The sequence below is a fragment of the Chiloscyllium plagiosum genome, chromosome 4, assembly GCF_004010195.1.
Source record: "Chiloscyllium plagiosum isolate BGI_BamShark_2017 chromosome 4, ASM401019v2, whole genome shotgun sequence".
Classification (NCBI taxonomy): Eukaryota; Metazoa; Chordata; class Chondrichthyes; order Orectolobiformes; family Hemiscylliidae; genus Chiloscyllium; species Chiloscyllium plagiosum.
In genome coordinates, this window is record NC_057713.1 from 120,632,426 (window position 1) to 120,647,241 (window position 14,816).

At 41.4% G+C, this 14,816-nt stretch overlaps 1 protein-coding gene across 18 annotated transcripts in view; it reads left to right on the forward strand.

Annotated features, from left to right (window-relative positions):
* The window catches only part of LOC122549360 (lethal(3)malignant brain tumor-like protein 4), a 300,541-nt gene that overhangs the window by 144,263 nt on the left and 141,462 nt on the right, over positions 1-14,816 (forward strand). For all 18 annotated transcript variants that reach the window (XM_043689041.1, XM_043689042.1, XM_043689039.1 and 15 more), the window contains one exon: positions 4,077-4,187. In XM_043689041.1, the coding sequence (XP_043544976.1) occupies positions 4,077-4,187 (111 nt within the window). The remainder of the gene's footprint in view (positions 1-4,076; positions 4,188-14,816) is intronic.

Sequence of the window (14,816 nt, forward strand, 5' to 3'; positions counted from 1 at the left end):
ATTCCCCTTCTTGAACAGGGGAACCACATTTGCTATCCTCCAGTCTTCTGGCACTATTCCTGTAGACAATGACGATTTAAAGATCAATGCCAAAGACTCGGCAATCTCCTCCCTGGCTTCCCAGGGGATCCTAGGATAAATCCCATCCGGCCCAGGGGACTTATCTATTTTCACACTCTGCAGGATTTCTAATACCTCTTCCTTGTGAACCTCAATCACACCTAGTCTAGTAGCCTGTATCTCAGTATTCTCCTCGACAACATTGTCATTTTCCAGAGTGAATACTGTAATACTTTAAAATTGCTTCAAACTCGGTGACTTTGAAATTCTCATTGAGTTCTGTAAAAACCTGTCTTGTTCATTCATGTCCCTGAAGGAAGGAAATGTACCAATCTTACCTGTTGTGGCCTGGACGTGACTCCAAGCCCACAACAGTATTGCTAAATCTTAACCACTCTCTGAAATAGTCAAGTAAGCCACTCAGTGATACTAAAGCCCCTGAGTTTTTGGTGGGGTTCCACCCGATATGTAGTAGGCTACATAGGCCGGCTAATCTGTGCCCAGCAGATTTGTAAAATAGGACAAGATATTGCAGATTGCTGAGTTTGGGTGCGTTGCTGGTTCAAGATTTTCTCAACTGTATTTTGTCTTTGCCTCTGATATGCATTTTCTTTCGAAGGCCGCTGCACTGGTTTTATTTGGTGAGACCAGGTGCAGTGATCCTGGATGAGTTTCCTCCAGGTCTCTGGATCAATGTAAAGAATCCGAAAGCAAAGATTTCCAGTGTCTTTGATGTTTTTCATAGAATATGAGAAGTAGAGGACCCTAACCCATTCAGCCCTTCGAACCTGCTCCACCATTCGATATGATCATGGCTGATCATCCAACTTTGTACTCTGTTCCGGCTTTCTCCCTATTCATTTGTTGGAATTCCATGATAGACCCAACTCTCACTGACTGTCTCAATACTGTGTATATGTTCAGCAAGCCAAGTCAGGTAAGCACCTCAGTGTATGGTAATTTTCCTGCCACCTCATCTTCAGGACTTTCTGAAGTATGTCTAAGTGAAAGTAATTTGGTTTCTTAGAATGACATTGGTACACAGTCCAAGTCGTACATACATAGTCTGGCGTGGGCAGGATTATTTCTATGCAGACAAGATAGATGAAGTTATCTACCATTGATAAGCCCTGGTCATGAATTAAGACATTGCACTTGAGATTGAATTTCCCTGGAACAGGCTGATTATGATGCCTCAGTTTTGTGCCAATTGTTAGGTTGAAATTGACACATTGGGGAATGAAGTTGGTACTGCAGATGCTGGAGATTAAAGTCAGGATTAGAGTGGTGCTGAAAAGCACAGCAGGTCAGGCAGCATCCGAGGAACAGGAAAATTGACGTTTCAGGCAAAAGCCGTTCCTAATGAAGGGCATTTGCCTGAAACGTCGATTTTCCTGCTCCTCGGATGCTGCCTGACCTGCTGTGCTTTTCGAGAACCATTCTAATCTTGACATTGGGGAATGAGCCCATGTAACATTGCATATTCAGTTCTGAACGACACCTACTGCACAATTATCAGCAAACAGAGACTGTAAAGTATGGCCGTGGAGACTTCAATCTTTGTCAGGAGTCATCTGCAAATGAACAGCTGCCCAACCATTCAGTTTCTGATTTTGATGCCAAGATTGCAATTGGAAGACACTGGAGAGCGTTATCACTCTCACACTGCCCTGTTTAATTCCATTAATGTCAGGAAATAGGTCAGAAAACTTGTCATCATCCAGGATACATGAATATGTCATAGTGATGAATTTCCATTACAGTTCCAAAGCTCTTAACAGTTGATTCTATCAAAGGCCTTGATCCGGTCAAAAACACAATGGAGAGATCGATGTTCTTTCCTTGGCATTTTTCTGGATGCTGTCTGATTGCGTACTTTTCATTGTTCATTTCCGAAACAACACTCTGACAGCAGATCCTAGTTGTAATGTTGCACTAAGCAGTTTTGGGAGAATTTGTAATGAACCAGTAGACCCTCAGCTTTACAGACACTTGTGTGGTTTGCAGATGACTGGAGTTGCCATCTTTTCTGATTCAGCCAAATTTCTATGAACATGAAGCAGACTTGTGGATGTTTCAGTAAGCATCATGCTTAGTGATGACCTGTCATTGAGGTAATTCAATGAATGATCATCCTTCTGGGATCATCATCTTGTTTTTGCAGGATCAACCTTGGTGCTTGTTAGAGCTGGGACCAAGGGACATCAGAGCAGTAGTGTGTGCTGGATCCTGAACGGTCACCCAATCAGACTTGATGTAGTTTTTTTTTTCTCTACACTAGTGTCTCTTAAGTTCCTCTGAGTGAAATTCCTTCTTGACTGCTTGTTTGAATCTTGAGATATGAATTTCTTGTGGACTGTCATGCCCTGAGGGATTCCCGGGGGAGAGGCGTTATTGTTTAACTTTGAGATGCTAAGGTAGTCAGCACAACTCATGGCTTTTGTTACAGGTATATCCTCCCTGTCCCTCTTTCTGATGATGACATAGTCTATTTGATGCAAGCCCATAGAACAAAGACACATCTTGTCATCAGGGAGGTGTAAAACCATGTTTATCAATTTAGAGCTCATTCTCAGGGCACTTGTCCAGCAAGAACAGGACATTGCAATTGTGTTACATGATTAGTTTGTCTGACGTTAACACAGCAGCAAGGGGAAAGTGAGGACTGCAGATGATGGAGATCAGAGTCAATCGATGTTTCAGGCATAAGCCTGATTCCTGATGGAGGGTTTATGCCCAAAACATCGATTCTCCTGCTCCTCAGATACTGCCTGAGCTGCTGTGCTTTTCCAGCACCACACTCTCGACTCTGATCTCCAGCATCTGCAGACCTCACATTCTCCTGGTGCTATAGAGGCATTACTGCCTCAGACATGTCTGCCCAGACTGACCATTGTTGATCTCACCAAAGTTGTCTCCTGGCTCTTTTAGCATCAAGCATCAGGCGACTGAGACATGGTGAGGGTGTCTGCTTCAGATGCTGTCCTGCATCTTTGCAGCATTGTACTTGGAGTACCAGAACCCCACAATGACAGTCATCATTCCCTTGATCTCTGTATACATTCTTTTCAAACCATGAAATCGTGAGGTCCAGGTCACGATCCTTCTTTTGATCCCCCAGCTTGACGCTGATTTTCAGTTATATATTGTGTTTGGTTTCATGGACCAGTTTGCCAACACTGTTGCGCTAAGTCAACAGGAGACTGCTGATGGAAGAAATCCTGGAATTAGGCATCCCTATCCTTGTCCATACCAATCTACTGTGAGTGAGTATAGCTGTGCCTCTGGAATTCTCGAGATGAGATCCCAGGTGCTCAAATACAAAATACCATGGATGCTGGAACTTTGAAATAAAAATAAGAAATGCTAGAAATTCTCAGTTTGTCTGGGGCCTGTGAAGAGAAGAGCAGAGGTAATGTTTCAGCTCATTGAACTGTCATCTCAACTGGTCATTTGATTTGAGTCATTCACTCTGCTTTCCTCTCACCTACTGCTTCCTGCTGCGTGTTCCAGTTTTCTGCCTCGCTGTTCAGCTTCCCACCGAATTACCTTTTGTGAAAATATATTATTATATCATAATGTATATGTTGAGTATCACGTCTGTGAAAGTATATTAGATCAATATTATTTTGAATGCAGATAAAATCAAATTTATGGTTAACTTCCCGTTTCAGGTTCCCAGTTTATTCTCAAAGTGTCAAAAATCAGTGGTTTTCCTAATCAGCACTTTGATTTGATTTGTTGCCTCGGATTTGTATATATTTCTATCTGGCCTTAAATCCCTGGTAAAATCTTGTTAGTGTAAATTTTAGATTTATTGTGGTTTGAAAAAGTTGTTATAAAGTTGATGTTTTTCATGCCATTAGTTTGTGGCTTTATTCATATCACAGTCAAAAATACTTTGTATTGGTCAATGATTATTTACCCTACATATCGGCATGGAATCTTGGTCATCAAGTTTTAACAATAGGTGTTTAGCAGTAAATGACCATCACTCTTGAATTTCCATCCCACAGAGGCCCCCGCATGGTTTCCAGTTGAATATGAAGCTTGAAGCTGTTGACAGACGAAACCCAATGTTGATTCGAGTTGCCACAGTTGTAGATGTTGATGATCAAAGGATAAAGGTATTCATTTTTGGAGATTCTCATTGCTGTTTTTAGCTATTCAAAATGTCTTGCTGAGGTTTCTAATTCCTTTGACACAACCAAGCTAGATGTGGAGGTGCTGGTGTTGGACTGGAGTGGACCAAGTCAGAAGTCACACATCACCAGGTTAATGTCCAACAGGTTTACTGGAAATCACAAGCTTTCTGAGCACTGCTCCTTGGTCAGGTGACTGTTGGACTATAACCTGGTGTTGTGTAACAGCATACCTACACAGGTTTTCTGGCTATCCCAATCTCTGGATCGTATTATCACAACTAAGTTTAATTTAAATCTTGCTGATGGGGCTTAGCGATTACTATTAACTTTGCTAGCTTGCTAATTATCCTTCAAACTAGATGGGGATGTCTTCTCCTAAATTCAGATTGTCCATACTGTACTCGAATATAGCTGGTCAATCATAAATTCCTGTTTTCATATTGCATTTTTCACAAACATCTCAAAGCTTTTTTTTTAACAACAAATGATGTACTTTAGAAATGTAGTCACTATGGTAGTGTGGGAACTACAGCAAAGGAGGCTCCCATAAACAGCCATGTGTTAATGACCACATAATCTGGTTTTACGATGTTGGTGGAGGCATAAGTGTTGGCAACGACACTGGGGTTAACTCACTCACTCTTCAAAATGTTAGTGATGTGCATACCCCATGATCAAATCATTGCAAAGGCACCATCGTGAGTCTGTCCAAATAGTTTGGGCAAAGCTCTCAGAATTTCATTGTCTCACATTGATTAGATTACAGTGTGGAAACAGGCCCTTCGACCCAACAAGTCCACACCGACCTGCCGAAGCGAAACCCACCCACTGTCTGTGTGCTGTAGTTCACAAGATTCAGTAATTTGTCTCTTTATGATGTAATGAACATTATATTTTCCATTCTGATTAGGCATGCAGTTTACCAAAATATCATTTAATGACTGACAGAGCAACCAAGCATTCACAGGGTATGGCTGACTATAAGCATTCTTATAGTCCTGCAAGGGTTATGTAGCAGAACATATAACCCAGCGAGAAAGGCAGGCACGGGAACAGCAAAAAGCCCCAACAAATATTTCACTAAAATATGTTGCTGTTTGAGCCATTGCACTATTAGCAATTAAATTTTCAACATTTTAAAAACGACGGACATCTTAAACAGAAAACTGAATGGATTTTAGATATATTTGTGTCAGCTTGCTGTTCCCGTGCCTGCCTTTCTCGGTGGGTTATATGTTCTGCTACATAACCCTTGCATTCTACACATAGCAATGCTTGCCTCTCCTCCATCATTTGATACATTTAAAGCTGAGATACATTTCTCAGGGAACATGGCGATCAGGTGAAAAAGTGGATCAAAGACCAATGATCAGCCTTGATTATACTACGTGGTGGAACAGGCTCGATGGAATGTGTAGTTTACTTCTAATTTGTATGTTTTTTGTGTCATTATGTACACATGGACTTGTTCTGTCTTGTTTCTGCATCAAGCCTTCAGTTTGGAGTGCCATTGACTAGTTCAAGGCTCGGGTCATTTGCCTCTTGATGGCAATTCCTCCACCAAAGATTCCACTGTATCCAAAATCATGGTCACTTTCTGGAGGTGGTCGGATTCATGCAGTCTCCGAACACTTGGTGCTGACAATTCATGAGCACTACTGTCTTCTATTATTACAATAGCCAGGTTCAACGTATGGCCTGGTGTATTGTGAATCATAAATGTTGGAATCGTAGAGCTGTAGTCAATATACTCTGGATCTAAGGATCCCTTGTTAAACCAAAGAGAGGTGTATGTAACAAATAAGAGAGATGAAGCAAATAATTCATTTTGATAGGCTGTCATGATTAGGAGCACATTGTGGATGGCTATGAGGTCATTCACTGAAAGGCAGAATCTGCCATAAATACTGAACCTGAAGCTGCCATGTATGATTGTAGCTTACTGTTTTCTATGTAGGAGCCTGTTGCCAAGCTACTATTGTGACATCAACCGTAGGAGATGTCGTCATTCTCCCTTTAAGATTTCTGAAGAAGGGCTTATGCCCGAAACATCGATTCTCCTGTTCCCTGGATGCTGCCTGACTTGCTGCGCTTTTCCAGCAACACATTTTCAGCTCCCTTTAAGAATCGCAAAATAGTTAAGGTGTAAAAGAAGCCCATCATGTCTGCACCAACTCTCAGCATCTTGATTTGGGCTGAGGAGTGGCAGATGGAGTTTAATTTGGATCAATGCAAGGTATTTCACTTTTGGGAAAGCAAAAAAGGTCATGACGTACACAGTTAATGTAGGGTCCTGAGTAGTGTTGTCAAACAGAGAGGTTCAGATACATAATTCTTTGAACATTGCGTCACTGGTAGACAAGATGGTTAAGAAGATGTTTGGCATGCTTGCCCTTGTTACTCATACCCTTGAGTATTGGAGTTGGGACGTCATGTTGAGGTTGTTCAGGATGTTGGTGAGGCCACAATTGGAGTACTGTGTACAGTACTAGTTGCCCTGTGTTAGGAAAGATATTATTAAATTAGAGGGGTACAGAAAAGATTTGCCAGAATGTTGCCAGGACTAGAAGGTTCTGAGTTGTAAGGAGAGGCTGAATATGCTGGGACTTCATTCACTGGAGCATAGGAGATTGAGGGCTGACATTATAGTGGTTTATAAAATCATGGGGGCCATAGATAAAGTGAATAACAAAAGACTTTTCCCTGTGGTGGGTGAGTTCAAAACTAGGGGGCATATTTTTATGGTGAGAGGGAAAAGATTTAAAAGGGACCCACGGGGCAACATTTTCACACGGAGGATGGTTTGTATCTGCCATGAAGTGCCAGAGGGATAGGTAGGTGCAGGTACAGTTACAAGACATTTGGACAGGTACATGAATAGGAAAGGTTTAGAGGAATATAGGTCCATTGCAGTCAAGTGGGTCTACTTTAATTTGGGAAACTTGGTCAGCATAGTCGAGTTGGAGTGAAGGAACTGTTTCCTTGATGTATGAGTCTATAACTCCATGACTGTATGGTTTATGTGCAAAAGCTCTTGCTTTATCCCGATAACCCTGCACTTCATTCTGATTTAAATAATAATTCAGTGTTCTCTCAAATGTCTCAGTTCACACATATAGGCAGTCCATTCCAAATCCAGACAATTTGCTCCATGAAAAATAAATTCACCAGTTCGAACACACAAGTACTCAATAGATAGAGACTTCATTGCACACTTGCATGCATCCTTGGTATGTAGCCTTGGGCTACCCTCCAGCTACTTCACTATAGAGAAAATATTGGGTGTGCAACCTGTTTTCAATTCTGTGGATGTGCCTGGCCTATCGAAGTTACCAATCTTCAATAAAATGACATGCATACAGCAGACCTAGTTATATGGAATGGAAAGCACAGCTTTTGTAGGAATGTTTCTGTCGCCTTTTGTTTCTACATTGTGAGGCCAATTTGGCATAACCTCAATGTGTAAAGTATTGCAAATTAATTAGTACATTTAATGATAGCCATAAGCATGAGCAAAGAATGACATCAATATGTATTAAAGAATTATGTCTGCACTTAATGTCAATTGTTACAACACACAGCATTAATAGATGTTTGGTTCAGCTATGATTTGAGCTCTGAGTTGAATTAGAACATGAACCACAGTTAATCAATTAAATCAAGATACAATTCTGTTCACTTTACACACAAAATTCTTGCCATCATGTGTTGGCATGTGCATTGCTGTACCAAGATGAAATGCTGTGGTGTAGCCTGGTTAAAACTAAATATAATGTTTCACTTTATTTACCTTTTGTTACGTATTGCAAGAGTTTATTGGCAAGAAAAGATTATCCTTGAATACTTAACCATTCAATTTTCCTCTTCTTTGCATATGGTAAATACTCTTGCATTAGATACCTCATGAGGTATTTGCTAATCAAGATCAAATAAAACAAAGGAACTTAGAATTCCTTCCACTTTTTATGCACTTTTTCTAAGAGTGTGGTAAGAGGACCTTGTTCTAATCTCCGTCCGTACCGTTCTGAAACTGTTTTCAGGGGTTTGGACCACATTGTGAAATTGTATCAATCTCATTGTGAAGAATATGTACAACCTCTGCAAGTCTGACCTTGCCCATTGCGGAGTTTTAAGAGCAAATTGCAATTCAAGTGCATAAAAAAGGAAGAGAAAGCTAAAGTAACTGTTGTTCCCTTAAAGGCAGAGTCATGAAAATTTATGGGAATGAGGAAATACCAGAAACTTTGAAAGACATTCTGTCTGTTTTCACAGTAGAAGATGCGATTAGTTTAAAATGGCATGGTTGGCAGAGACATGGTGAGCTGAAGGGTGTTGAGCTGTTCTTTGGTCTATGTTTTAATTTCGAATTATAAATCTGAATTGGAGGTTAACCAAAGGACTAAATCTGCTCCTCGGATGCTGCCTGAACTGCTGTACTCTTGCAGCACCATTAATCCAGAATCTGGTTTCCAGCATCTGCAGTCATTGTTTTTACCTAATAAGAGTAGGCAGCTTAATGTAATTTGTATCAAAGAAAAGCATTCTGAGAGAAACTTAAAGGATCCTGCAAGAGAGAGCTACAGTACCAGTGATATTCCAGTGAAAGGTTTGTCATGCTGAGAAGTTACACTTTGCCATTGGATATAATTTTGCTGCTGCAGATGCCATAATGTCTGCTGGATGTCCATTGCTGAGCTAGTGAATTTGTTCCAGTTCTAATCCACCTAAAAAGGTATTATTGCCTCTCACCACAAGAATCCAAAGTGGGAAGACTTAATGTTCATAAGGACTAAGCCATGGTCATTCCTACCAGTATTGTCATGGACAGATCCATCTATAAAGATTACTAAGGGGGACATCAGTTAGCTTTTTTCCTCAAGTTGACTTTTTCAACATCTTGTGTGAGAACCTACTTTAGCAGCTTTGTCATCTGTCAAAACAGTTTCATCACCAATCCACTCTTGATGATAGAATCTGAACTCCCTGATCCAGAGAACATTTGTTGTCCTTGCTACCCTCAATGCTACTTCCAAATGGCACTTAGCATGGATTGAATATTGATTCAACAGCTGAGAGTGACAACAATCAAGAGGGTGTTTCCTTGCCCATGCTTAATCCAATGCCATGAGACACCATTATGTTCAGAGTCAATGTTGAGGATTACCAAGACCACTCCATCATGACTATTGGTGTTTTGCTTCCACTTTTGAGGCAATCCTACCATTGGACATGACATGCCTGGAGATAGTGATGGAGCATTTGTGACATGGGCTGAGAGGTATGATTCTGTGTATATGATCATTACTTTTTTGATTTGTCTGTAGTATAGCTCTTCAAATTTTAGTACTTATACTCATAAATGTGATGGAATACACCCACACTTGCCTAGATATAGAACATAGAACATTACAGCGCAGTACAGGCCCTTCGGCCCTCGATGTTGCGCTGACCTGTCATACTAATCTGAAGTCCATCCCACCTACACTATTCCATGTATGCCCATTTGCCTGTCCAATGACCACTTAAATGCACTTAAACTTGGTGAATCTACTACTGATGCAGGCAAAGCATTTCACACCCTTACTACTCTGAGTAAAGAAACTACCTCTGACATCTGTCTTATACCTATCTCCCCTCACTTTAAAGTTGTGTCCCCTCGTGTTTGCCATCCCCATCCCATCCCCTGTCCACCCTGTATAACCCTCTGATTACCTTGTATGTCTTGATGAGTGCAGCCCCAACAATACTCAAGCTTGACACCATCCAGGACAAAGCAGCCCGCTCCATTGGCACTGCATCCACAAGCATCCATTCCCTCCACCACCGATATTCAGTAGCAGCAGTGTGTACTATCTACAAGGTGCACTGCAGAAAGTCACCAAAGATCCTCAGACAGCACCTTCCATACCACGATCACTTCCATCTGAAGGGACAGGAGCAGCAGATATATGGGGATATCACTAACCTAGAAATTTCTCTCGAAGCTTCTCACCATCCTGGCTTGGAACTGTATCACCATTCCATCATGGTCACTAGGTCAATATTCTGGAATTCCCTCCCTCATGGCATTGTGAGTCAACCCACAGCAGGTGGACAGCAGCTGTTCAAGGAGGCAGCTCACCATCAACACCTCAAGGACAGCTAGGGACGGGCAATAAATGCTGGCCAATGATGCCCATGTCCCAAAAATGAATAAATAAGAAAAAAATTAGAAATCTGGGACACGTGCACCCAATCATGTTTGAGGGCCACTGCTTGGTTCTAGTTCTAATTAGGTTTGTGAGCTGTTGACAGTAGTGGATGTGTGTGGAGATAGTGCTGCCACTTGCTGTCTGGAGTTTTGACAAAATCAATCAATGTGGACATTGACAGAACTGATAGGTTCTGGAAGGTGTGAGTAAGCAAACAATAATATTATGATTCCAGGTTAGCAGTAGCCATGTTATGACACCAGATGAAGCACTGCTGATATCCTGGCCTGAAGTTGAGAGCTCTTTTTTTTAAAAAAAAGTAGGCTTTCTTTTGTTGGTGACCTTTGGGGTCTCTATAAATGTATGTTCTCTGCCATGTTTGAAAGCTTGACCATATAGCAGGCCTGAGAACACTGCTTTGTTAGCTGAAGACACCCAATGCGTGTTTCTCATGGACACCAGGAAATTGACAGCTTCGACTTGCACCTTTGGCAGGTTTCCGGGGTTCAGAATTTGGAATACCTCTGGAACACCACTGCCCAAAAGGCACCCTCCGAACACTAAATGTCATTCAGAAATCAGACACAGACCAGATTTTCCCCATTGTTTAGAAATCTCAAGATATTTTTCTGACGTTTCTTTTGTCAGAGCATCGCACTGATTAACTAAACCTCAGTTTCTTGATGCTGTGGTTGCCACTTGCCAAGAATTCTGTTGATTTGTTTTAATGAGTTTAAACGTGACAGTTGAGTTGGATCTTGAAATATCATATATTTAAACAAAACTTATGAAAATCCGCCAAGGAATACAAATGGACTTTGTTTTTACAATTAATTACATTTGCAAATTTTCACCTTCCAAAAATGGTGAATTATGTGTTGCTTTGAGAATCTGCTGACACCTGATCATGAGTAGAATTTTTTTTCTCAGTTGTTTTAACAAGTTTCATCATGTTGTAACTTTTGTAGATAATAGTTCGCCTGAAATAGCAACCTTAAAAATAAAGCCGTGAAAATTGATTGCATCCTAATATAACGGCCTGGATTTAGGAGTCATTGGTAAAGGAATGCTGCCCATCATTCATTGGGCTTACAAGTGTTTCCAGGTCAGTAGAGGATCAACTTGTGATCTCTCTCAGAGATCATTTTTCAGACTACTCAAAGGATTGAAGTACCCTCACTTAAGACAGACAGGATTGGATTTTACATGCCCAAAACAGGGCCAAGCTGATAAATAAACTGAGTGGTGCAGGCAGAAGTTCAACTTCCTATTTCCCCCAGCAGCCATTTTGCAGGATGTGAGAACGAGGGCCAGCAAGGAAACAGCTCTACTCCTGTCCCAAGCTAAATCCTGTGGGACTTTTACCAAGAAGTCGGACAGCAAAGTCCCAGTTTTTGCATGGAAACTGGTAGTTCCAGTCTGGTTTAGTTCTCAATAACAGTGAGCACTGGCAGCTCCCACTTAACTCTTGATGCAAAATCTGAGTAAATACTGACTTTTTCCGGATTGATCTCTTAATAGCTTCTAATTTGTGAGATTAGTGGAGCACTTTTTTGAGTGGACACTTTAATGGTGTGATAGCTCACTGGCCCACTTTCATTCTTGATCTGGCTAAGGCCATATTCAGAAGGAATGGCCAACCTGCTAATTCAACTGATGCCATACAAATGCACATTCTATAATGTGTTCGAGATAGTTATTCTCATTTTGGAATAGAATTAAATGAAGCCTGCTCTGTGTCCTGTCTATCTACATTTACCTTTCAGTTTGAAAGGGAATGAAAAACAAGTTACTGATTGTGTTCTTGTGGTCAGGAGGAGAAGGGCCTCCCAATTGGCGGACGGACTTCTCTCCCTCGTCTGGATTCCCCTTGCACTTTCCTCCAGCCAGGTGGATCATGAACAAATTACTAAAGTGCTGTCTGAATTTCAGTACTGGCACGATGTTTGTCAGCATATGTCCCAAGGACTGGCAGATCAAATCAGCCTTTGGCTGTCTGTAACAAGTAAGATATTAATCCTACTCAACCAGCCCACACTTGGAAAACTCAAAAGCACCATCAGACTTGTGATGTGATGTGCTGAATTAGGCTGACAACCAGTATTCCCTGTAAGGTTAGCAGTTTTGCAGCCATGGGGCTGTAGGCAGCCAAGTGACATACTGATGTGGTCCCCAGCATTGACTTTGGGTTCTCAAAGCTGCGACTGTGCAAGGACTGTGCAAAGTTCATGCAGTAACAGGAAAAACGAGAGGCATCGTAGCTAATAACCAATTTAGATTGTCAGTGAAGCTCACAGTGCAGCATTATGCACACTGGAAATTACATTTGTTAATTTTTCTGTTTTCACATATGCAGATACTGCACCTGTTTCAACTCAACAAGCTAGGTGATGGCCATTCTCTGGTTAATTTCTAAAGGCAATAGATTAGAGTCAACCTGCATCTAACTGGGGCATTCTCTAGCAACACCACCATCAATCAATGTCCACTTGCGAACCGACTAGCACTGTCCTCTCCCACAATATACATGTTCTTTTCCCTTTTCATTGGTATTTTTGTCTTAATGAGTGTACAACAGAAATCTTCAACAAAGTATTTCATCAATACATCAAAAGTTCTGTTCCACTAAACTACTCAAGGTAATCTTCTGAATTTGGTGTGTTAAATATGAACAAATGAAACTTTGTTGGATAACAAAAATATGTTGAAAGATTTGCTTGCAGACAGGCAATGGCTATTATTTGAACAAAAGTTACATGGTCATAATAAATCTATTCCTCAAATATGCAAACAATCAATGGGAAAGCGAAATCAACTGTGGCTAACAAAAGAAGTTAATGATTGCAAGTCAAAGGAGATAGTTGATAAGGATACTGGAAAAAATGGTAAGCTGGAGGATTGGGAGCAATTTAGAATTCAGCAGGGGTGAACATGAAACTGATATAGGAATGAAATCTAGCAAGAACCAAAGACAAACTGAAATCTTTAGGTATTTGAAAAGGAAAAGATTAACTCAGACAAACATGCACCCATTGCATGTGGAAATAGTAGAACTTGTAGTGGAAAACAAGGAAATGGCAGAGAAACTGAACAATGACTTTGTGCCTGTCATCACAGAAGAAGATATAGCCAATCGCCCAGAAGTACTGGACAGTCACAGGACTTGTGACACTGAAGATGAAAAGTAATTAGCATCAAAAAAGAGTTAGTACTTGAAACATTAACTGAATTGAAGGTTGATAAATCCCCTGGAGCAGATGAGTTTCATCTCACAGTATTGAAGAAGCTGGCTAGGGAGATAATGGATGTATTGTTGGTTATATTCCAAGATTTTATAATTATGGCAAGGTTCCTAAAGACTAGAAAATAGCAAATGCAATACCACTATTTAATAAAAGAGGAAGGGGGGAGAATGGAAAACTACAGACTTGTTAATTTGATTTCCACGTAGGAAGATGTTTGAATCCCTTAAAGTCTGAGATAACTAGGCACCTAGGAAAAAAATATAAAACTTGACCATCAACATGGATTTAGAGAAGGGAGATTATGTTTAACAAATAAATGTTTGAAGGTGCTACTTGTCTTACAGATAAAGGAAAAACTGTGAATCTCGTGTGTTGGGATTTTAGAAGAATTTTGATAAGATTCAATGCAGGAAGCTCATAAACGAAATTAGAGTACATTGGATCGAAAGTAATGTACAGGTTTGTGTTAAGAATCAGTTAACAAGAAAGAGTGTTGGAATAAATGGGTCATTCTCTGGCAACAGGCTGCTACTGGGGGTAGGACAAGAATTGGTGATAGGTCTACAGTTGCTCACAACACATTCAATGACTTGGCTATTGGGAGCAGTTGGACTTGCAATTTTTCTGACAATACAAAACTCAGTGGGAATGTACGTTGTGAGAAAGATACAAGGAGGCTTCAAGAGGATTTAGAGCTGAAAATGTGTTGCTGGAAAAGCGCAGCAGGTCAGGCAGCATCCAGGGAACAGGAGAATCGACGTTCCGGGCATAAGCCCTTCTTCAGGAATGGCAGGAGGTAGAAGCGGGCGGTGCGGGGTTGTGGGACTATGAGGTTGGAGGCGGTGGATGGGAGATCCCCCGAGGTGATGAGGTTATGGACGGTCTGGGAGATGATGGTTTGGTGGTGGGGGGTGGGGTCATGGTCAAGGGGGCAGTAGGAGGCGGTATCTGCGAGCTGGCGTGTGGCCTCAGCGGTGTAGAGGTCGGTGCGCCAAACTACTACCGCGCCTCCCTTGTCTGCTGGTTAGATAGTGAGGTTGGGGTTGGAGTGGAGGGCTGCACGTTCCGAGGGTGAGAGGTTGGAGTGGGTGAGAGGGGTGGGGGAGTTCAGGTGGCGGTGGTGGTCGCGGCGGCAGTTGGCTATGAAGAGGTCGAGGGCAGGTAGGAGGCCAGCA